Genomic DNA, 24701 nt, shown 5'->3' with positions numbered 1-24701 from the left:
GAGTGAGCTAGAACATCGATTCCAGGAGGGAATCAACCATGGGAATATCAGGAAATGGAGAGGGAGAGGAGAACAAAGAGAGAATTCACAGTGAATGAGAAAAACTTGAGCTCAGGAGGACATTACAGCATGGGGGTGGGGTCTCACCTCCCCCCACTAAGTCAACAGGGAACGAGCCAGCAGCATAATCAATAACAGTGACTGCTATTTAACCCTGTCCTCCTTACATATGTTCATGAGCCCACATCAGCTATGATAGCAAGGACATCCCGAGCAAAACACGCAAAGGAAACACCTTCAGTGTACTTCCCCTTCAAGTCTGCAGTGTTATTTAACCATACTGTAGCCATCATGTTCTCAATAAATCAGACAGCTAAGAATAAAATGTGCGTAAAGTTTGACTCATGGAATGATTAAGCCTATTTTAATGGACCTGTGGATTTGAGCAGGCTGGACTTTAAAACAATGCAAACAAAAGAACATGTGTGGCCCCGAGGCTTCTGAAAGCAGAGCTATAATTTTGTGGCTTTAGATCAAGTGTAAGATCTCTCTGACATGTCATCCCCTGCTCACCAGCTGATGCTGTAACTACGGCCATTGTCAGGAACAAATGGTTTGCATACACATACATCAGCACAGGGAAAACCAAAGTGGTACAATATCCTGCATAAGCATTATAATAAAATGCCATTCTCTCTCCCACAGTCTGTAAAATCGCACCCAGCATGCAGCCGTAATTGTAGCTCCACAACAGAAATTAAACACTGGGAACAGATTTGCTCAGCACCATGTGAAGCGCTGTAAAAGCAGCAACTTAACTAACAACGAGAGTCTGGGAAAAAAAACATGAAGTCTCAGAGAGGAGTTTGTTAAACATGCACTTCATGACCTCTCCTTCATAAAGTGTTGCTCCGGCTGCACGCCGTCGGACAGGTTGCAGAACCCAGGAGGAAAAGGGAACGTTTTGTTCTAACAACATTGTTCTGTGTGTTCTGTATGTTGTTGGCTTTTAATTAGCAAACGGCACATATTTGCTGACTTTTATATAACGTATAATACAGAGTGCTATTTAAGTTCATGCCTGTGCCACGAGGAAATGTGTGTCATGCCTGAGAGTCAAGGCATTGTGTAAAAGTTCTGCTATCCTGTTGTTTCTAACACCGAGGGGTTCACTGTAAGGTCTTCAGTCATGACTCATGGAGGAGGCTGCACATCAATGGGAACCAACAGAGAGATGTCAGCAGAAGCTAAAGTCACTGAAGCTCTCAGAGTGTGTGTACTTGTCCTGTATTTGTTACCAATACAGGGATACATGGTATTAGATGGAAAAACTTTAACTTAAACTACATGGATTAACAATTAACTGGTTGTGTTTAGCGTATTCTGCCAAAAAAAAATTCCAACCATCAGCTGGGGAGTGAGATAAAAGAAAAAAAAGAAGAGAGGGAGGGACTCTGGCAGAAAGAGAAACCCTGTAAAGGAACCACATTCATGTCAAACTCCAGTAGCGTGGCAGTAGCGTGTGAGGGATGCCCGCATCTCACGCAGCTGCTGGAAAATGAACGAGCCTTTCTTTAAAACCCCAATCATCCCTTCACATTATCCGCCCACACACAGCCATAAACAGGTTTTTTGAAAAAAATACAGGCAGCGCTAACCCTCGCAATAAAGCCAAATTATCAGCTTCCACTGGACACTGTAAGCAAAGTCTGGAACTTTCCAGAGCTGCTCCTCGTTCTACATCTCAACAGAAGGGTAAAGATGTGTTCCGATGTCTGAATCTCGCTTGTAAATTTGATCTCATTTGCACGAGTCGCCCACCTGGTGCAGATAAATAAAACATGTGGTCTCACCTGTGGCAGCGTCCTCTTCCTCCTCTTTCAGCACACTGTCATCCGCATCATTTTCCTCGTTTCCCTCTTCTGCCTTTCTGGTGCCGTCCTTCACCGGGACCACAGTGAAGTTGGTGGGCATTTTTACACCCCGTGCTTCCTCTCAATGTCTCCTGTTTGCACGCTCTTATCTCTTCCCCCCCTTTTGCCCCCAACCCCTGTTCTGCTGAATCTCTTTCTCTGTCCAACAGCTGTCACTCTCCTCTTTCCTGCTACTGCTCTCGGTTGCTTTTTGTTGTTCAGACTAACTTCCCTGGTGTACTTTACCCTCCCGGGCAGACGCTGCGTCTTACTTCAGAGTTTTTGTTCCTATCGCTAGGATTCTGCTGTCCACCCATGTGACCCTGACCCCCACCACGTCAACTACCCAAATAAGGAAGAACAGTGCTGCCCCGCCCAATGGGGGGCAGTGCACACAAACACACACACACACACACACACACACACACACAGTCGTAGAAAACATACCATGCATTAGTGCTCATCTGTGAATGAGAGCATACATCTCAGCTTTCTGTGCCTCAGGGCAGATCCTCTGCCCAGGAATGCAGCCTTTTCTCACACACAAGCACAACAACAACCAGCGACATGCACCTTTGTTCAAGGAGGAAGTGCAGAGCTTCCCCATTCAGGAAAATCTACCCACACTCATTTTCTATGCAGAGTTATTTGACCCCATGTGCATAGTCAGAAGTGGGCAATGCTGATTTATAGATGTATGCAGGCTGGCTGAACATATAGCGCTATAAGGAGTTAACACACATGCTCACAAATGGAAACAAGATCAAACTGTGTTTTACATTACTTGGTAAAAGGTGTTCATGTTTGCACTGAAATGTATGTAGTTCAAGTCCAGTGAGTGAGGTTAAATGTGACAGAGATGAGCTGTACACAACCCGAGGTCCAATTAAAAAAAAGAAGTCACTGAGCTGTAATAGAAAAATGTATTAAGAAATTGGAGAATTTCCAGTCTTCATGCAGTTAATGCTGACGAGTCCAACCTTTGCTGATTACTTCAAAACCCTTTCAGCGCTTTGAAAAGCAGCACAGAATCGTCACAGAGCTGGTTTGGGAGGAAGTGGGCAGAAGAGTGAAAGGAAAAAAAGAAAGCAGCACATTTGTGGACACTTTTACAGCATTGTGCAGATACATTTCTACACAATGCTTCATTTGTATCACAAAAAAAGAGCACCAAGAGCACATTTAGCTGCTGACTGAGTCAATTACTGCACTTAAATCCTTAAACAAATCCAAGATTCTGACCATCTTTTTTTCTTAATTGCTTATCCAACTAGAGTCAGAGTGGCTAGACCCAATCACAGCTGACATGAGAGGCAGGAAAGAGAGACACCAAAGACCTTTGGACAGCTTGAGGAAACCAGAACACCTGGGAAAAAACCCAGTCTGACCTGTTCAACCGGCAGGTGTGAAGTATGAGCTTTCTTATTGTCAAGCAGCAGTGCTGATAAAGAACTACCATGTCACTCTAGGTCAAATTCCATTGTTTCTTTTATTTCTATTTTTTACTAATCTTTACTATTTATTTGCTCTATTTGTACAGTGTGCAGATTATAGAAACAATGCAAAATGTTTCCTCCTCAGGATACAGACTGCACTGAAAATGACACTAGCTATCAGGTCTCAAACAGAGTTACCAACACCCTGATGTGATGGGAAGTGCGATGGAAACACTGCCTTAATGAGAAGTGACAGGAACGAGTGCAGATGGTCAGCTGTGTCATGATGCTATGGCTCCAGAGCTAAGTGTGGCTATGAAGCACCCAGAGCGAGTTCCCCGCCTCCTTCTCTAACTTCCCCAACATGACGAAGCGTGAGATCAATAGGGTCAAGGGAAGGGTGTGGTCTGCAGAAACAGGAAAGGAGGGGTGGAGCACGCATAGTGTGAGAGAATCAAAGAAAGAGATGCCCATGACTTGCTCACAGTACCCTGTAGCAGTCTCTAGCACTACAGCATTCTGAAAGCTTGGGAAACCTTCACTCCTCAAAGATCCTGACTGAACTGTGAAATATTTCTTAGACTGTTGTACCCCTAAAACTTTAGCTACAGTAGTGACAAAACATGACAACCTTATCCATGACAAACACTTGTAACTCTAGCCTTCAGAGACCAGTCAGACTTCAATTAAATAACTTTAATAAGGGGGCGTGGTTTCAAACATGATGCTGGATCCAGGAAACATGTAAATTTTAAGTGACTAGAGCTGCCACTAAAGCAGCCACCATTTCTACTATTCGAGTCAATGTTTCCCTGCATCAGGAAAGTAAAGGTTTAATTAACTGATTCATGAATGCTCAGCAAGTATTATGGTGCGTCTGAGGTAACAAAGACAGCTCTTACTGCTCAGTGGATGAGCAGTGATGTAACTGGCATCCGCTGATTACGCTGCCAGACAGTCAGACTGCTTCTCAGGGGCAGTCGGTGCATCTAGGCCAGGAGGACAATGTCTCTTTTTTTGAGAGCATTTACACCAATAAAGGGGGGCAGAAAAGTAGGTTAAAATGCTGTGACATAAGCAGTTCTCAGGATCTGTCATAGCTGATGTGTGGCACAGTATGAAGGAGGAAAAGCATTACATAACATCTCCAGAAAAAGAAAAAAAATTCTCTCATAGGCGAGAAATGATCAATTATTATAAAGAGGCTAAAACAAAAGTAGATATTTCCAGTACTCACTAGACTTACTTACTGGAATTATATTGGACTGGGGAATTTATTCCCTCACAGTGCAACTAACTCATAAGTCATTCCCTTATTTAACAAAGACAAAGGCACGCATGTCCATCACTGTTACCTTATTGGAATGTGGTGATGGGTTGGTTTAAAACAAAAAGAGGCTGTGTTCATGTGGATGTGCTATGTCAGAGACCCGTGACCCAAGACTTGCATGAACAAACAAACTCCCGAGTATGCAAGTTCCTGAGAGGGAGGCTGATGGCTCACCAGTTACAAAACATGTTTGACAAACACCCCCAATCTCAGCGACATTATTTAAATGATCAAAGTATTAAATGTTTGTGATAACTTTATTATTAACTTTTTCATCGGGTGCAGCCTTCCCACTTCAAACAACAATTTAGACCAACATGTGGGCGCACTATTTAGTCACTTCTACAGCTGGTTTTGTGCAAGCCCTGAAATTCAAACATCATCCAGTAAAAGGTGCATGTGACTTTGACTGGTCTTTACCCTGACATCACCCCGGCACAAAGTCCGTGTGATGTTGGATTTTGTGGCTGCTGTGGCTCAGAGGGTAGAGCGGTGAGCTCCAATGCTCTTCCAGTCTGAACCCTCCAAAAAAACCCCAAACATACCCGCTATGTGACAAACACTGCAGAAAAAAATATAAATACAACTAGAAAAGTGCCATAACAATGTGGTCCATTTACAACTTGCTTTTGTACTGGAAAGCATAGGCTGATGCACAGTCTGCATATGCAGATACACATTCCAAGTAGTGGGGATTTTTTGTGCCCAGAGAACAACACCACTTAAACCGAGCTCAACTCTCTGCCGGCTCACATTTCTACTCCCAAAATAGATATATTGATTGCACCTACAGCGGAAGACAATGGATCTGCAACACACACACCACGAACAGGCCAGTGCTACAAGGACAAACCTCAATGCAGATCACTCATCTGTTGTACTGCCTTGAAGCTCCCTGGTTCTTATCTTCTTCATGGTTATCATATCTAACAGTTCACTGTATTGCTTTCGCTTTCTGTCAAGTTCTAAGCCACTATTTTATTTCATTTTATCTTATCTAAGCTGAAAAATAAAATCATTATTTAAAGGCGAATACAGAGAAACTCATTTGATAAATGTGACACAAACACAACACAACAAAGAAATAATCTAAAATATTGTTTGTTTTGGTAAAAACTGGTTAAGCTCAGTAAAGACAGGACTGAAAGGGTCATTATTCTTTGCATTTTCACTGGAATCAAATGCAAAGAGAATCTTTTAAAATGAATAAATATTATTTCAGCTACAGCAAAATTAAACACTAAGAAACCTCACTTCAAATGTTTGTCACACCACTTATCTGCCCAACCAGTAACTGACACTGCCCTCTAGTGGCAAGAGGAGAAAGGTCAACTTTTCCATGAGCTCAATTCTTTGAACACCACAGTGTAAAACTGTAAATATCAATAAAAAAGAAAATTGTGGTGGATAGTAGGCTCACATAGCAGCTCTTTATCACATCATGTGAGTTTAGATCACAAGCTTTGTCACATGTCATCTTTCCTTCTATTACTTCCTCCTTTCAAGCATCCATGACTTTTGACTTACAGAAGCCAGAAGCTACAGACAAAACCTGCTGATGTACACCTATATGCAGTACACTCTTATAACTCTAAAGTTAACACAACATTCCATCAAAAAGGCAGGGATCCAAGTGGAATTTTTTTTTAATCTCCAGTCTGTGAAAAAAGCAGTACCGTATTTTTCGGACTATACGTCGCTCCGGAGTATAGGTCGCACCAGCCAAAAAATGCATAATAAAGAAGAAAAAAACATATATAGGTCGCACTGGACTATAAGTCGCACTTTTTTTGGGGGGGGTTGATAGAAGCCGAGACCCAGAAATTCCATCTTGAACGGCAATTTAAAATAATAATGGATTAAAGAACAGGACGAACACGGTTACACCTACGTTATGCTAACGTAGCACATTCAGCTACATGACGCACAACGAACACGTGTTCGGTATGTTAACGTAACATTAAGTTATTCAGATAACCATAGCATAAAGAACATACTAACAAGTTAACCAAACCATCAATCCATTGAATTCTTCATCCTCGGTGTCACTTCTAAACAACTCCGTACACTCCGTAGACGAAGCGCCGCTTCCTCTTCTGTGTCGCGTTAGTCAGACTCGTCGTCAGCTGCAGTTCCAGTTATTCCAGCCTTTCTGAATCCCAACAGGATGGTTTGTCACTGAAGCCCATGTTTTCTTGATCCATCCAATGACTTCCAGGAAAGTTGGGTGGCGCATTCTCCCAGTTGCCGTTAAGCTGTGCTGTCCATCCATCATCCACTGCGCCCACAGGTTACGCAAGACTGCCTTAAAGCTGCAGTTCACGGAGATGTCAAGTGGCTGGAGTATTTTGGTTCATGTGTTATAAATGTCACATATACGTCGCTCCGGAGTATAGGTCGCACCCCCAGCCAAACTATGAAAAAAAGTGCGACTTATACTCCGGAAAATACGGTATTTTAGTTCCTTCTGGTTTCTAACACCTTCATTTTGGTTACCGTATTTTTCGGACTATAAGACGCACTTAAAATTCTTAAATTTTCTCAAAAATTTGCAGTGCGCCTTATAATCCAGTGCGCCTTATGTATGAATTCTTCTTGTGCTTACTGACCTTGAACCAATTTTATGTGGTACACCGCGGTCAAAAATCTGTCAAAATGTTTTAGTGCGACTTTGGTAAGGGACGCTTAACAAATATCGACATTTTCCAGAGCATACAAAGCGGGAGGGGGGTAACACCCAGCGTACGCTTTCCAAATAGTTAGAAAATGTCAGTTGGTCTGTGTAATTTGAGCCCTGTCGTCTGACCGCTGATGGCCGAGGCATCCACTCCACTGCACCATTGCATGGTCAGCAGCGACATGGTCTCAGGTCTGGCGGATCAGTTCAAAGGCCTCATTGAATTCTCTAAAATAGGCCATCATCAATTCACAAAATGACTCTACTGACAACATTAGACATTAACAAGCTGTGAGTGCAGCACAGCAGATGTGGAAAGCAGCCAAAGCTGCCGGAGATAAATTCAACAAGAAGTGGAAGCATTGTTCCAAAAATGGAAACCGTACGCAGTAAACTGCAGAAAACGATGGATTTTATTCAAAATGTTCCTGGCCTATTTCCATCTATGCTGTCCCATATATTTGTGCGTAATCTGGCGATCGGTGGCCGGCACTGTTGCCAACTTTTGTGTAACAAAACTCGCTGTTGGCTGTCTCAAAATTCGCTAAAGGACAAATCGAGGTCCGGGTGTGTGTGTGTGTGCTGCCCCCTCCGGTGCCAAAGAGAGGTCCGGGCGATGCCACAGCGTACGAGCGCTGTTTGTGCACAAAACACGGTGACAGCGGAGTTTTCAGGTTTCAGGGATTTCCTTTTTTTTTTCCTTTTCTTAATGTTTTTTCTTTGCTTAAATCAGTAAATATACTGGTGCACAGGATTTATCAAGAGCTTATATATAAAATGAAGAAATGACTTGTTCTTACCCTCATTAATAAAGAATATATGTAGCATCTGTTAAGACGTTGAAGATGGTGAGATTGCCAACAAAAGTTTCCCTTTTATTAACAATTAAATGGTTGCTGTGTTACGCAACCAAAACAAAACAGTAATAACGAGACTGACTCGGATAATGACGAGAGGGAACCCGGCATGCTTGATGCCGAAATCGCCCAACTGTTCAACTCAGACAGAAGATGAGGAATTTGATGGATTTGTGGAAGATGAATGATTTAAAATGTGAGTGTATTTTTTCTATATTTGTTACAACTGAACAATATTCTAAGTTACTGTGAATGAGTTGAATAAAGTTCGACTTACCTGACGCTTTTGTTTCGTTCTACATATGTTTTATCATGCGCCTTATAACCCGGTGCGCCTTATGTATGAAAATGGACCCGTTCATTGATAGTGCGCCTTATAATGTGGTGCGCCTGATGGTCCACAAAAGATGATTACTGATGAAACTGTCATCCCCAACTGAACACATGTGGAAATACACTAAATAAACCCCTGCATCAAAGAAGTACAAAGCCATGGACACTTAACCATCATCCATCTTTTAAAGACTGGATCCAGCTCAACAGCCTCAGATTAAACTTTCCTCTGCATTGAGGGTTAAGGTGCTAATTCATTTATAACACCTTTACATTTTTCTAAATAATTGTTTTAGCCTCTGTGATCAGGAAACCTTTCAGCCCAAGAAATATTAACTTCTGAAATAAATCAGTGATCTTTAGAAGTGCTGGTAGGTGGGTTTTATCATGTGCACACAAAGAATTATTAGTGTTTGTCTCTGAAATCCCTGCAAGAAAATTACTGATTTTTAAAAAAATACTTTAATGAATTATAAAATATTAAATACAATTCTTTTGCAAACACTAGTACAAAAATGCTTTGATCTTACAGATGCAAGAGTAAATTTCTTTTGGGATTCCCTGGATTTCTGCATTAAACCACCCAAAATATGATTTTATATTTTTATTTTAAAAAATTAGATCCACATGAACAGCTAATAGCATATATATTCTGGACATATTTTATGTTTATGTATTTTAATTGAAAATAATAAAAAAAGACAATGAATTATCAGCAGTAACTGTTTATACCCGAGTACCAAACTGCATCCCAACAGATGAAAAATCACTGATGTGAATTTTAAAATTATGGCAATGATTAGACAGGATTTTTTTTTTTTTTAGGTTTTTGAACATTTTTGGTGACCTTCAAAATGAAATCATGTTTTTTTTGGCTGCTAAGAAATATTTCCATTAAGTTTCATGAATTTTGGTTCACATACCTGCGCTCTCACAATGACAAAGAATCCTTTTAAAAATTCCAGGATCCAGATGGGGATCCCAATCACCACAAAAATGTCAAATCAATTGTTTCCTCTACCACCCCAACAACTCCCTTCATAATTTTCTGAGTTATCCTGCTAACAGAAAACAGACGAGCACAATCTGAACTGATTAAGAACACACAATCAACTCCCCAAAAGCTACCTGGAGGTATGTGTTCCACTTAAAGAGATGAGAGGCTGGAAATCAGACCTTCTCTTTAAAGTATGCAAAGTCTGGTTACTGAAAGCCTGCTCTTCTCAGAGAAGGCTGCTTACTAGAGATGCACCAATCCACTAACCAGGGACCAGAATCAGCCTATTTTCAGCCTTCCATATGTCTGATTAGAAGCCGGTCTGTTTCATGTGTGCACAACACGCAAACACCAGCGCAGGCAAATACTGACTCGCACATTCACATCCACATGCAAACACGTTGTCAGCATGAAATTCCTCACTGAGCCTGAAAACACAAAATAAACCATGGACGGATGACCACGAAAACGTTCCTAATAACACACCTAATGAGACACTTCACCTTCACCCAGCTGAACATGAATGAGCCTTGGTGAATCTCACTTCATTATTTGTACCTCTTTCCAGTAAGCAGAGCTCTTCATTTTCAGTTGTTTCAATGAGAGAAGAACCTGAGCCTACCACAGTTTGAGGGAAACTGTTTAATAATTTATTTTATTATGAAAATATTATTTTACATTGAAAATAAAGTTGGTTTTTTTGTATATGATGTCAGTGAATGTCTACTCATTACTGTAACTGTACGACATCATGCTTGAAAGAAAAATAGACATCAAAATCTTATCCCAGTTGTAAAGTACAAGTTAGGGAGCAGCGTGGTTTGGAGCGGCTTTGCTACCTCAGGGCCGGAAACGCCTTGCAGATGTCGAGGGAACAATGAATTCCACGCTGCAGGGAAATGACAGGGAAGCAATGTGAGCAGGCAGCAGAGCAGCTGGAAAAGAACAAATTCAGGTTTTGTAATGACGAATGTGGGAATCCTGACCTTAACCCAATTCACTAGCACTCACTCGCTTGACTCCTTTGAAAGGCAGTCAACACCAACTCTAGACATCCCTGAACAGAAACTGCAACTGGAATTTGAGTTATGACCTGTAAATGAGTGCTCAATCAAGACCCCCCAGAAATATAATGATCCAAACTTTCTCCTCATAAACACACTGTGGTACAGCCTATTATTAAAAAGCCTAACCTCACCCCAACAGTGCTCAAAACCCAGACTGATTTCTAAAAAGTAAAGGTGCTGGAAAAAAGAGCTGCTTTTCCAACAACTCCAGACTTTTTTTTTAGAAGTGTTAGTAAAATATTACAAGGATTGAGTCCGACCCTAAGCTGCATGTCATCCCCCGCTCTTTCTCCGTGCTTACTCTTCACTGTCGCACTATCCAATAAAAAAAAAATTAGGAAAAAAAACAATACATTATTGGTGCACCGAGGTGGCTCTGTGGGGAGCAGGCAACCATGTACGCCACATGGCTGTGGTGCAGGCGGCCCGGGTTTGCATGTGACCCATGAGCAAAGAGGGCAAAAAAGTATCTTTAAAAAAAAAAAAAGTTTTGAATGAAGTTATTTACTAAAGGGATACTTTTATTTTATTGTGAGTTTGGTTTTATTCAAACTCTGAAGCACTTTGTAACTATTTGTTTTTAAAACTGCTAGATACATTTTAAAAATGTATTTACTACTGTGCATCCAAACCTCATAACACCACAGCACCTAAATTCCACAAGAACAGAAAATATGACCAGTTTATATATGAAAAAAGAAAAGAAACTACAGTCTTGAGGAAATGAGTAAGATCAGCAAAAACAGAAGTTGACTCAAGTGTTTTGCCCTCTCGGTTCCTTTTTGGGCAGACAGCTCAGTCCAGGCCATGAGACAGCTGGACTGATTGAAGCTTGAACTGCATCAGTCTCATTGCTGCCGTTTTACTGGACTGGTCATTTAGGCTGCTTGTGACTGGGGTGGAGCTAAGGAGGTTATAATCAGACTCTTAATTCAGAGACAGGCGCAACAAGATACTCACACGATGCGTCTCTCTACACTTTTCTGACATCTGATATCCGCTGACGCCATCACTAACTGACTGTACCGACTGTACCCAGCTCCTAACATATACCTGAGGTTGATTCAATAACACAAATGCAACAGAAGCACTACTTTTTTGTGGAAGCAAAACTCTGCTGATTTGTAGCTGGTCTTACTGCTGTATTCAGTACAATAACACATCATAATTAAGAAAGATACTATTTAATGCTGGATGATTTTAATGGAAAGAACAACATTAACATGTTTACATGTCCTCACCTCATGTGTACTTGCTGATTCAATTACTCACTGCCTCTTGATACAATTTTAAATGTCTATTTTGCTCTCCATGGGCCTCATTTGGGTTTATGTTGTTCTACAACAATATTTACTGTGATGGCAAAAAGGCCAAAATGACTCACAGTAAATGCCGTACTTAGTTTTACACATACCCAAGAGGTGGAAAACCCCATGACTACCAAGCCCAAATGTAGAGAACCTCCAGGGAAAAAAACCCACATGATGTAGTTTTTCCCATAACATCTGTTCAGTAGCAGTGGTTTCCTGGTGCTGGAAGACTGTTCGCATTATTAACCTGCCTATTTGATTGTGTGCCTGAAATAAAACAAGCTGCACTGATATGAACAGTGTTTTCGAGGTGATAGGAGAAAGACTTTCATTTTCACTTAAAGAGATGAGACAGTGCTTTCAGTCTGCTGCGTTAACAGATACACTGCACGTTTACTGAGGTTTCAATCTAGAGTCTGGCATCAATCACAAAATCAGTAGTATCTCGAGCTTGTGCAGTGTCAGTGCTGGTCCCAAGCCCAGAGAGATGGGGCGAGCTGCATGAGGCGGGAAATCCAGGATCAAACCTGTACCATATTAAATATGATGATCATAAATCAGAATTCCAAACTACACTGCTTGGGGCCTGGGTTAGGGCCCCACTATACCCACCACATTGGTGCTTCAGCTCCGTACCATTTATACCAGTGCTTAGGCATATTTTCAACAGGTGTTGCCACTCAGACAAAACCTCCACACTGGTGCTGTTATAGGAGGAGAAGAAGTCAAAACCAGAAGCAAAGAAATCTTAGGGTTTTTTTTTCCAAAAACAACGCACTGATTAGCATGCATGTCTTTGGATGGTGGTGCAGGTACCAATACACCACTCAATGTTGCCCAGCGTTGGCACCATGACTGATAAATGAGTTGACTGTTAAAATAGAAAGAAGGCAGACAGCTGTAGTGTATGCGTGAGGAAGTGGTTTCAAACCGTCCTGTATGGTATGCATGGGAAGAGCTATGGGGAAGAGATGGTTCTGAATGAAAAGTATGTCAAGAGTCTTTCTGAGGTTATGTCAGACAGCACAACAGCAAAGAAGCTGGAAATAAAGAGTTTTGAGTAATGTTGTAATGCATGTATGCCTTGCAAACTGGGTGTGAGATGCAAGAGAAAGAAGAATTGAGGTTAGATGAGGAAAGGTAACTGGAGAAGACTTTGCCGGGTATATCGACGAGTGGAACAAATGTGATTAGGAAGCATGACTAGGTATGATGCCAAGGAGAGTTGTGTGGAAGTTATTTTGATCCCTTTTCCAAAAGGGATCAAAATACTTGTCGGGAATACATATTTCAAGAAGAGGGAGGGACGTGGGTGGGCTTTATCTTTATATGTGGATAAATAATATTATTAGGGCAGTTATATATCTGCCAGTAATGAATCTGCCTCCATACTCATACAGCATATTCTTTAACCGTAAAAAATGCAGTTAACACTTTGAGATAACAGTTGTACCTATACTAAACCATCCTGCTTCAAAACTATTTCAAAAGCCTAAAATGTTCAGATTACATTAACTAAAGTTTAACCAGGAGATTGTAATCCATCACTTTCACTTCCAATCTGTCAGAGGAAAGAAGTAACATCACACCTACGCACTACAATGCCAAACTTGCTAAGGGTCATTTGTATAAAAGATGGCGGCGCGTGCACACGCTGCGGCTCTGCGCTCTTTAGAACAACGCTCTTTTATTATTATTTTGCTACTGCACTTTTCCCGGGTGTATCTGAGAAGACTCTCAGATACACCCGGGAGTCCCGGGTTATAATAGTTTTGGATTTTACATTATAGTTTAGTTTTAGTTAGTTTTTACTTTTTTTTCTCTAATTCAGTTAGTTTTAATTAGTTTTCAGAGTGGTTTTGCTCATTTTTATTAGTTTTTATTTTTGGTTTTATGCTTAGTTTTAGTTAGTTTCAGTATTAGTTTTAGTATTTTCATACTTAATCAGGTACCCTTTAAAGATACCCTTTAAAGAAATAAATTCAGCAACCAACTGTTCACAGACAGCAGAACTACATGCTAAATGTGTGTAATATTAAGGACACACATCAACATCAACAGGGAGAAACTGCTAACAATATGAACTCCAAAACTCGATAAATTCTACAATAAACTCCCAATAAAGTTCAGCCTCAGTGCAGCAGATTAACAACAGCTACATGTGGTGTTTGACAAAAACAAACTCCTTGAAGGAGTCAAAGCTCAAATCCAGCTGCATCCTGATGGTCTCTCCACCTGATGCTGCTTCTGTTTTGGAGCTAGCTTGGTTAGATGCTCGCTGATTAGACTTGCAGGGTCTTTGCGGCCTCTGTAGCCTACGGAAGTGTCCGACCTCATGTCCGCATTTATGCATGTATAGCTGGATTGCGTGTGTTAATTACCTTGTGGTTGTGTGCTGGGTTTTTTTGGTCCTCGCTCTTTGTGCTCAGTTTTTAGGGTGCAAACATATTTGTCCCTGTTTTTTCACTTTCTTCATTCCTTCACGTCCATTCCCATAGTTTCAGCAGCTCCCTCCAAGAATTTGCTGACATTTGTGAGTCCTTATATTGATGCTTTGATTATTAGTCCTGATTGTTATTATCTGACTGATAAAGTAGCCGGAAACGCACAAGGACTAAACACAACGTTGTGGCTGCGTTGACCCGACGAGTAGTCACGTTTCTCTGGAGGTGGAGGCCGGGTTGCCTTGTAGGATGAGAGCGGTTTCCGTAGCTGCCTTGTGTGCGCTTCTCAGGTCTACTTTGATGTTGGTGTTTTTTTTCCTGACTAAGAAGTGTTCCGTACATCATCCACAACATCATCCACAACAAGACACTCGCTGCTATCTGTGCTATCATAGTAAAAAAAAAAAAAAAAAACAAAACACCACATGGGACTCTCTGAGGAGCAGCGCGGTGTGCGCGCACGCACATGCGCACCCATTTGCCCGATGGCGTTCCGAGCTTAAACTCGGAGAGGAAAAAAATGATTTCATATCAATCCACAAGACTTTTGAAAAAATAACAATATCTATAATTTCAGTTAGTTTTAGTTAGTTTTGTAAACTCACAATTCAGTTTTAGTTAGTTGTCGTTTCTTCCTTTTAATTTTAGTTTTTATTTATTTCAGTTAACGACAATGTTTTTTCAATTTCAGTTTTCGTTATTTCGTTCGTTTTCGTTAACTATAATAACCCTGCCCGGGACCAATTGATAAATATCGGTTCTATGCTTGGTAAATGTTCCTTTAACAATGAACAGGCCAACTATGATATCCCGGTCGAGCTTGCTAGACTATCGAGGACTTCCTGGATTACTGTCCCTCCCAGATGGCGACGCAGACGGCAGAGAGAGAGAGGAAACAACAGCGAGGCTACAGAGGCGGCGCACGGGCCAGGCTAACCAACAACCCGCATAAACCTCCGATGCCGAGCCTCTTCGTCTCCAATGCAAGGTCACTCTCCAACAAAACGGGGGAGCTGGAACTTACCATCTCCACGCAGAAAACCATCAGAGACTGCTGTGTTATGATCATCACGGAGACATGGCTAAATCCAATGATTCCAACGGAGGCTATCCAGCTAGTAGGACGCACAGCGCACCGGGCCGACAGGAATACTAATTCCGGTAAGAGCAGAGGTGGTGGACTGTGTGTTTACACGAACAATATTTGGTGCACGAACGCTAACATCACTGAAACCCACTGCTCTCCTGATGTGGAATACATGATAGTAAGATGCCATCCCTTCTACTTGCCAAGGAAATTTACAGTTGTTATTACCACTGTTTACATACCTCCAGACGCCAATGCTAACACAGCAGCTTTTTACTCCAGTGACACCACACAGTACAGCACAGCCAGGTCAAACCTCAAGCGGGGCATTAAGGAGGCCAAAAATGCCTACAAACAAAAAATTGAAAGTTATTTTGAGAACTCAGACCCACATCGGGCTTGGCGGGGGATATGTCACATCACTGGCGAAAGCAGTAACATCATCCCAACCACCAGCAGTAGTAACTCCACACTGGTAGAGCAGCTGAACCACTTCTTCAGTCGCCACGAGGAGCAGAGACCACAGATGGCACCGGTTACCACACCAGTGCCTCTCACTGACAGCCAGGCACTCATCTTGCAACCGGATGACGTCACTCGCACATTACGAAGGATTAACATCCGGAAAGCGACTAGCCCCGATGGCGTGCCTGAGAGGGTACTCAAGGATTGTGCAGGGGAACTGTCTGGAGTTCTCATTGACATTCTTAACCGATCCCTGTCACAGTGCACCGTGCCTCGCTGCCTAAAGATGTCCACCATAGTGCCGGTTCCTAAACACAAAGCAGTCACCTGTCTTAATGACTACAGGCCAGTGGCTCTGACACCTGTTATCATGAAGTGCCTGGAAAAACTAGTTCTGAGTCACATCAGGCCAGCTCTCCCACCCAGCCTGGACCCTCACCAATATGCCTACAGGGCAAATAGGTCAACAGATGATGCCATCTGCACTGCACTCCACACCACCTTGCTACACCTAGAACAGCGACAATCATATGCCAGGCTGCTGTTTGTGGACTACAGTTCTGCTTTTAATACCATCCTCCCTAGCAGACTGTTTTCCAAGATGTCCAATCTCGGCCTCCAGCACAACATCTGCCTATGGATTCAGGACTTCCTCACAGACCAGCCACAGTGAGTCAGGATGGGACCCCATCACTCCACCACCCTGTTGCTCAGCTCTGAGCCCGTCAGGGGCTAGATTTGATTTGACTGCAAATTTTGTGCTACATTTAATATTTATCTTACTATTTACTATTTTGTTGTTGCACCTAAAATACTTATTTTACATACTTTATCTATCACTTCTTTTTTTGACTGCAAGAGCAACTGTTCAAGTGGTGCACCGCAATCTCATTGTGTATACTTGTATAAGCAATGACAATAAAAGAATCTTGAATCTTAACAAAATATTAGCAGATTACTATTTGAGCATGTATGCATAATTTTGACATGTGGATGAGAGAAAATCCTAAATAAATTCTAAATTGTGCACCCAATTCTTGTTTAACCCTTTAACAGCATTTTTGAAGTCAATGGGCCCGCTGGCAGGTGGGCAATCATTCCATCCATACATTTTCTTCCGCTTATCCTTTTCAGGGTCGCTGGAGTCTATCCCAGCTGTCATAGGGCAAGAGGCAGGATTCATAATGGATTCAAACCTAGGACCTTCTTGCTGTGAGGCAACAGTGCTAACCACTGCGTCACCAATCATTTCATCCAGGAAAAAGAACCGTTCAAAGAAATCGTTAAAATGACCGTGATAAACCGTTAAAATGTGCATGATGATGAGTGTATGTAAACCTCTGACAACAACTGCACATCTCATAATGCAGGATCACACCACTCCATGTTAAAAACCTATTGCAGACACACAAGAAAAATGCCTACATCTGAAAATGTCACAGCTGCACATTCACCACCACAGACAACTTCAGTTTCATAATGGACAAAAAATTGAGAATACCTGAAGTGAAGTCAAAGCAGGGATTTATAGTATTTCTAAGTTTGATGAAGATTGTTCCTTCGAGAATTCTAAAATACGACCCGTTGTGTCTTGTAGTTTGGGACATATCTGCAGCTGAAGCTGACACCAGCAGACTCCCACTGACCATTTGCCCCACATTTACTAACAAATAGGATTGCATTATTGCTCTGATGGTAATTATGTGCTAAAGTGGTATGATAATGTGAATAATAACCTGAGAACAAGTGCCCAATTCAAAATAAAATTACCTTATGAAAGAGCTATTTCAGGATTGAGCTAAATGTGACCCAAAAAGGAGTGTTTATTGACACACACCCCCTGTCTCTGGTGAGAAACACACACACCCTCCTGGGTGAGAGTGAATGGGCATGGGCGGACTGTGAGGCCACACAAGAGCAGGAGCAGATATGGTGGATGCCAGGGCCCAGTTGGTGCTGACTGCTGGGCTCCAAATAAAGATGAGGGCAGCACATGACACCCAAGGTGCATGCCTTTTTGAACACAAACACACACACACATATTGCTCTGGGATGACATGCTGAGGACATTCATTTACTAACTTTGTCTCACTCGTTCTCTACACACCATGGTGTTATTATATGTGCCTGTAATATGCAAACTAAACCATCCAGCTAAAAAAAAAAAATGCATATATAAATACTTTACATTTATTCTCCACATCTGTCTGCATCTGAATATATCTGTATGTACTGTATTAATGTCAAACCTAATGTGAGAGGGAATGGTTGTCTGTCTGTATTAAATACAGAAGCAAATTACAACAGAAATATCATTAATAATATATCACATAAATATTTAATTCTTGATTTTTACTTTTATTCTACTTTTGGTGTATTTAATGATGCATGAACTTATTTATCTCTGACATCATAGGGTTACGTTCTTATACTGGACAAAAAAACCCAAAAACTTTTCACTTTTCCTGATTCTCAACAAAGAATTTCAGCCAGCAGAAACAAAAACTGTGCTCCGCTCGGCAGCACCGAATCACTTGTGTTTTTCTGCTTGTGTGTGAAAAGTCAATTAGAGACCGTCAGTCCTGCCGGCTGTAAATCCGACACCTTTTGAAGACTCTGCAGGACCTCATTCATATTTCAATGCCTGCTTAATCTCTTGTAAATCTGAATGCAATCTTAATCATTCTCAGCATCTGAGGCAAGCAGCAAGGTCACACCTTCAAACTGCTTTCATTAACTATTAATACATTCACTGCATTTCTGGCTGTGGTGCTCTTGGTATAAGAAATGGCTTATCATTTAAACCTTCTAACAACAATATTATTATTAGAATTTATGCAAAATACATTGTTGCTCACAATAATCATGTTAAGAATGCACCGCCATCCAACACACACACACACACACACACACACACACCCTCAAATCTGAAATCTGAACAAGGAGCCAGTGATAAGAGCATTTTTAGATCCCCTTTTAAGTGGAGGGCAGGTCAGCGTAACAAACAGGCACCATCATTCTCACAACAACATGTTCTTTTCTATCATTTATATTTCTTCATACCCGTTGCTTCCTCTTTACAATATACTTTACTTAACATTTGTTTTGCAACTCAGAGAAGTGGCAAACACTGCTTCGATTCTGCTAAACTTTCAAATGTATTAAAACTGTGTTTGATGGTGGAACACAGTTTACTAAAGGTTCATAAAGTCTCCTTTACCGACTGTCTCAGGGAAAGATAAATAAAAAAGTATAATCTCTGTATTCTGTGCCAAGTAGAGCCTTCTTTCTTGATCTTTTGGACAACTTGCATCAATCAATCAATCAATCAGCTTTCCTCAGCCTGTAGTTGGTCTCTGTTAGAGACTCTTTATTATGTACCTAAAAGAGAAACCTTTACATTGAGCATGCTGATATGTGCAAGTTTCTCTGTGCTACTAAAAGTATCACAGGCCGGTGCCTCAGTAGTGCGTAAACAGCGAACCATTCATCATGTAAACATAATATAAACCTACAGTTATTGATTTCATCATACGGGGATTCAATTAAGCAGAGACACTTATAGATCTGTAAACAGATTACAAAAAACTGATTTCGTCTGTTATCAGTCAAATACTGATTGCAACACAGTACCTGTCATAGATGGAGTAAGTGAGGAAAGTGAAATCGAACTGAAGTCAGAATCTAATAAGATACTTCAGTGATAAATAACTCCTGAAGTAAAGTTTTCATTATTCAGAGGGTCGTTAATACCCATAATCCATTCCACCAAGTTTCTGGGATAGGTTTTAAGGAATCCTCTATCCCCCAAATCTGCTTTGGGTATCATATTCAGCACTTAAAGAAGTTCAAATTAATTAAAATTTAAGGCAAAGCAGTCTAATTACTATTCCATCACAATTTCCAGCCAGTGATATGTCATTTACTGACTTTACAGCACCAGATTCATTGGAAGGACATGCAACTCAGATATTTAGGATGTCTCCCTTTATTTTAAACAATCATCTGACAGCCACATTCCCTGACCTCCTAGTCACATGTGTCCACAGAGGAGGCACAGTCTTCTTTAGAGTCATGTTACAAATTTTTGGGAGATTAAAATTTTTGCCAATGAAAGCCTACACACCATCTACCATTGCCGTTGACTGGCTGAGAGAATGCACAGTGAAGGCCACAACAAGCCCTGAGCATTGTGCACTCACATGGTAGCTCACCCGCACAAACGCATCTTCTTCTACTTAGAAACACAATCTGAGTTAGAATGAAATTCCATCTATGCATTAAAGCAGAATAGACAAGTCCCAACCTGTCACTGTATTATAGAGGAGAAAATCACGATCACACTCTGCAGCTCAGTGCCAGCTTTCAGGTAGAAACACCTACCACTCCTAGAAGGTGAAGGTTTATTCTGATCAAAATACAACCACAGGTGTCTTCACACATGACGCCCCATTAACAGTACTGTTAGCACTGCCTGCAGCACATGTAGCAGAGTAGCACCACAGCTGAGCAGACATTAATGCAGAGTCAAGTAGTGTCTTCACAGTAAGCTGCAAACTAGTTTGTGAGCAACATTAAAAATCGGTCCATTTCCTGCAGCGCTGACCAATGACCTGCTGGCCCGTTTCACACATATCCAGTAATGAGCCGGTCCATTTCGTGCATGCACAACACACGCAGAGACACACTCACCGCCACACATTAACATATCTCAAAATGAGCAAAGGATCAAAGCAGTTAAACGGAAAATTATGGAGATGAGTGAAAATGAGAAAGTGTCAATGTCCTGCTATCTGGTGAGATTATAAACATACTGGAAAATGATGTAAATAACTGACATGTTTTATAACATAAATCTGTTGCAGCTGCTTTTGTTTGGTACGGTCAGATACAGTGATGTGAAAAGAGTATTTGCCCCCTTCCTGATTTCTTACTTTTTCCATATTTGTCACACTTAAATGTTTCAAATCAAACTAATTTGAAAATTAGACAAAGATAACACATATAAATACAAAATGCAGTTAAATCATATTTTTGGAAAGCTGAGTTCAATTTCAGAAGCCACACCCAGGCCTGATTACTGCCACACGTGTTGAAACAAGAAATCCCTTAAACAGAACCTGTCTGACAGACTGAAGTAGGCTAAAAGGTCTCAAAGCAGCACATCGTGCCACCATCTAAAGAAACAGCTGAGAAACAAAGTAACTGACATCGATCAGTCTGGAAAGGGTTACAAAGCCATTTCTAAGGCTTTGAGAGTCCAGCAAACCACGGTGAGAGCCATTATCCACACATGGAGAAAATTTGGAACAGTGGTGAACCTTCCCTGCAGTGGCCAGCCTACAAAAATTACTCCAGAGCACATTGATGACTCCTCCAGGAGGTTACAAAAGAACCCAGAACAACATCTAAAGAACTGCAGGCCTCACTTGCCTCAGTTTAGCTCAGAGTTCATGATTCAACAATAAGAAAGAGACTGGGCAAAAATGGCATCCATGGGAGAGTTCAAGGAGAAAACCACTGTTGACCAAAAAGAACAAAAAGGCTCGTCTCACATTTGCCAAAAACACCTTGATGATCCCCGAGACTTTTGACAAAATATTCAGTGGATTGACGAGACTAAAGTAGAACTTTCTGGATGGTTTGAATCCTGTTACATCTGGCATAAAACTAACACAGCATTTCATAAAAAGAACATCGTACCAAGAGTCAAACATGGTGATAGTGTGGTGGTCTGGGGCTGATTTGCTGCTTCAGGGCCTGGACAACATTCAGTAACTGATGGAACCAGGAATTCTGCTCTTTACCAGAAAATCCTGAAGGAGAATGTTTGGCCATCGCTTTGTGTCCTGAATGGCCCCAGTTCAATCCCGGGAGGAGACACAAATCCCTTTGGGTTGGGTCAGGAAGGGCATGTGCCAAATCAAACATGCAGACCTACCTGCTGTGGCGACCCCTTGTGAATAAGGGAGCAGCCAAAAGTAGGATAAGTTGTGTCTGTAAAAAAAGATCCTGTAACTTCCTGCAGTTTTGGGGAGAAACTGTAAAGTTTAATAACTTCTTTTATTATGAACATAATATTTTGCATTGAAAGAATGATGATTTTTGTTTGTCAGAGATCTTAGAACGAAAACTGGAATTGGCAAAAATTGGTATTGGTGGCAGAATCGGCCAAGAAAATTGCAATCGGTGCATTTCTACTTCCACGTGCAGTTTTTGCTTGTGAGCAAGTGGGACATTGAAAATGCTGCCAAAATTGCATCACTTCTCGTGTTCAATTATATTCATCTGACATCATTTTAACTGCTTACAGATGGCTTTTAGCTTACCATTTACTTTCAACAATTACACTCAGCTTATGAAATATGGTGAGCAAATTGTCCTTCCCGACACAACCCCAAAGGGGATTTAAGTGGCTGGAATCAAACCAGCAACCTGTTGCTTGGCAATTGTATGTGTGTACACTATGGAGCCACTGAGTTTTGAAATAAGTTGCAAATTCTGTTTTTTTTCTATACAAGTAGAAATAATCTTTCCACATGCCCCCATATCAATCATCAGAAGCTTTAGTAGGACCAGAAACTCACTGGTTACCCATCCAGCATCTCGTACTGGCTCTGAGCCTGGGCCACATTTTTTTGTTGGACCTAACATAACACAGTGGAACACTGTGTCAATAGCAACAGTCACCTCTGTCACCATGATTCATCACAAATACATGATTTTTTTCATCCATATTTGACCTGTTAAGAATCAAATTTTATAAAACATGTTTTACAGCTACATATGAAACAGCCCAACAAGTGCAAAGCAGGGACATGGATAAACTCACAGCGGGACCATGCCACGGTACATTAACACTGCACATACAAAAGAAAGTACAAGCCCTGACCCACAGTTTCACAGACAGACCTGTGTGCGCTCTACCAATCACAAATCAATACACGCTCAACAGACTGTATGCACACACAAAGCCATCAGCACATTGTAATTTAGCATGCTTGCTTGGCCAAAGTGCCAGGCCATTATTCTAGCCCCTGCTAAGCACCAACCTGTTGCTATAGATGCACCTGGTTTGCAAGCAGGAGGAACAAAGCTAAAGACTGCAGCCAAATTCTGGTTAAGCTTAGAGACATTCTTTATTACAAACCAACATGTTTGTATTACGTGTGAAATTAAAAATATATTTGTACTGTAACTGTAGACCATAGTGAGCTTAGACCATTCTGAAAGGCAAAGGTTACCACAGCAGTACTTTGCTTCATATTCTGTGGTGAGTCCAAAACTAAATAAGTTATGTTACCCTGCTTTTATTTTCAGAAAATTAAAAGGCGCCAAGACCTATTATTTTACCCCGTTGTTCTGCATTTTCTGGTAGAAAACTGGTCGACTCCAGTTAAAAGAAATTCACAGGGACCTAAACAAACAGAGGCTGCTTCATGTCCTGTTCAGTTAGGTGAGCAAAGATGACATTTTAATTTTCCATTCTGTCCAGGATCACTGTGAAGAACATAAACTCACAGTGAGACCGTGTTAGCAAAATATCAGACAGCACTGTTAACCCCAATATGAGGCACAAACGTACCAATCAATAATGTTTTACTTTTGTGGTCCATATTAACAGTCTGCAGGTTTAGCACGTCTAGTTTGTCACGCTTCCGTTTGGGGGTCCGATGTTATTCAATGCAGAGCCCATCCAGAGCCCAGGAGAAATGCGACAGCTAATCCTCTCAAAGGTGGACAGGTGAGATAAGAAGTGGGACACGGAGTTTACAACTGTCTGAAGCTGACTTACCGTACTTGTTAGGCTCCCTGTTGTACTCCAGGATGGGAACAGCAGCGCCGGGGTCCACGGACTCGAACACGGAGTCCTCCAGCTGATCCTTCTCCTGCCCCGTGCCGGCGCTACTGCCGCCGGTATCCGGGTCAGCTGCAACATCGTCCAAGTGAGCCCCCTCTGCGGTGACCGTCCGTCGTCCGTCAACAGGGACTACCACAAATCTTTCGCCCATGTCCCTTTTCTTCACTTGTCGAACTTTTTAGTGGAGGGCAGCCCAGGGTTCACTTTACGCTCCGCACCGTGAGCGAAGCAACACCGGACAGGGAGCCTTCAGCTCCCGCTGCTCATCAGAGGATTGATTACAGTACAGAGGGGCCCGCCCTCTCTGCGCGCTCATTGGTTAAGATTGCCAAGGAGCGCTGTCAATCGCCTCCAAAGCAAATCAGAGTTGTTGAAACTAACTATAATGTAGTTACTAATATTTGAATCAAATTAAAAATATTAAAATATTAGTCCCACAAATTTCGCAGTTCTGTAGTTATTATAGCACAATTTAATTGCCCATTTAAAGTCCCAAAATAAACAACAGACAAATAACTATAGTTAATACATTTTCAGATTTTTAAATTAAGTACTTAAATCTAAGTTGAAACATATTCCAAAAGATATGTTATGATAAAATATGTTTTTTCTTTAAAATTGGAGAACATTAGGCAGCAACAAATACAGGCACAAACAGAATCCTTAAAATAGTGCATGTGAGGCAGTACCCTGCTGTCACAGTGGACCATGTGTACTGGCATGTAACACTGGACTCATTACAGGCTTCTTTAGTGAGCTCAAAATGATGGGGTAATTAACACCCACTCTGTACATCCTCCCCATCAATAGCCTGCCACAGAGACTCAATAGATCATTCTAATTTAAAAAGTAAGGATGGGTTAGTCATTTGCCGACACTTTGCCATAATAACTTTGGTATGTTCCAGCTTAGAATAAATGGTTC

General features: G+C 41.4%; 1 protein-coding gene across 5 annotated transcripts in view; it reads right to left on the bottom strand.

The window, feature by feature from the left end:
- The window catches only part of slc12a7b (solute carrier family 12 member 7b), a 64908-nt gene extending 40874 nt beyond the window's left edge, over positions 1-24034 (bottom strand). For 4 of the 5 annotated variants that reach the window (XM_030756477.1, XM_030756478.1, XM_030756480.1 and 1 more), the window contains exon 1: positions 23712-24034. In XM_030756477.1, the coding sequence (XP_030612337.1) occupies positions 23712-23928 (217 nt within the window). In that variant the 5' untranslated portion in view covers positions 23929-24034. Of the gene's footprint in view, positions 1-1853; positions 2216-23711 lie in introns of those variants that run through there. The other variant, XM_030756479.1, reaches the window with a different exon arrangement.
- Between the last annotated feature and the right edge of the window lie 667 nt (positions 24035-24701).

This window comes from Archocentrus centrarchus, chromosome 20, assembly GCF_007364275.1.
Source record: "Archocentrus centrarchus isolate MPI-CPG fArcCen1 chromosome 20, fArcCen1, whole genome shotgun sequence".
Classification (NCBI taxonomy): Eukaryota; Metazoa; Chordata; class Actinopteri; order Cichliformes; family Cichlidae; genus Archocentrus; species Archocentrus centrarchus.
The sequence above is the reverse complement of the archived record's forward strand: the minus strand, read 5'-3'. Positions and strand labels throughout refer to the sequence as shown.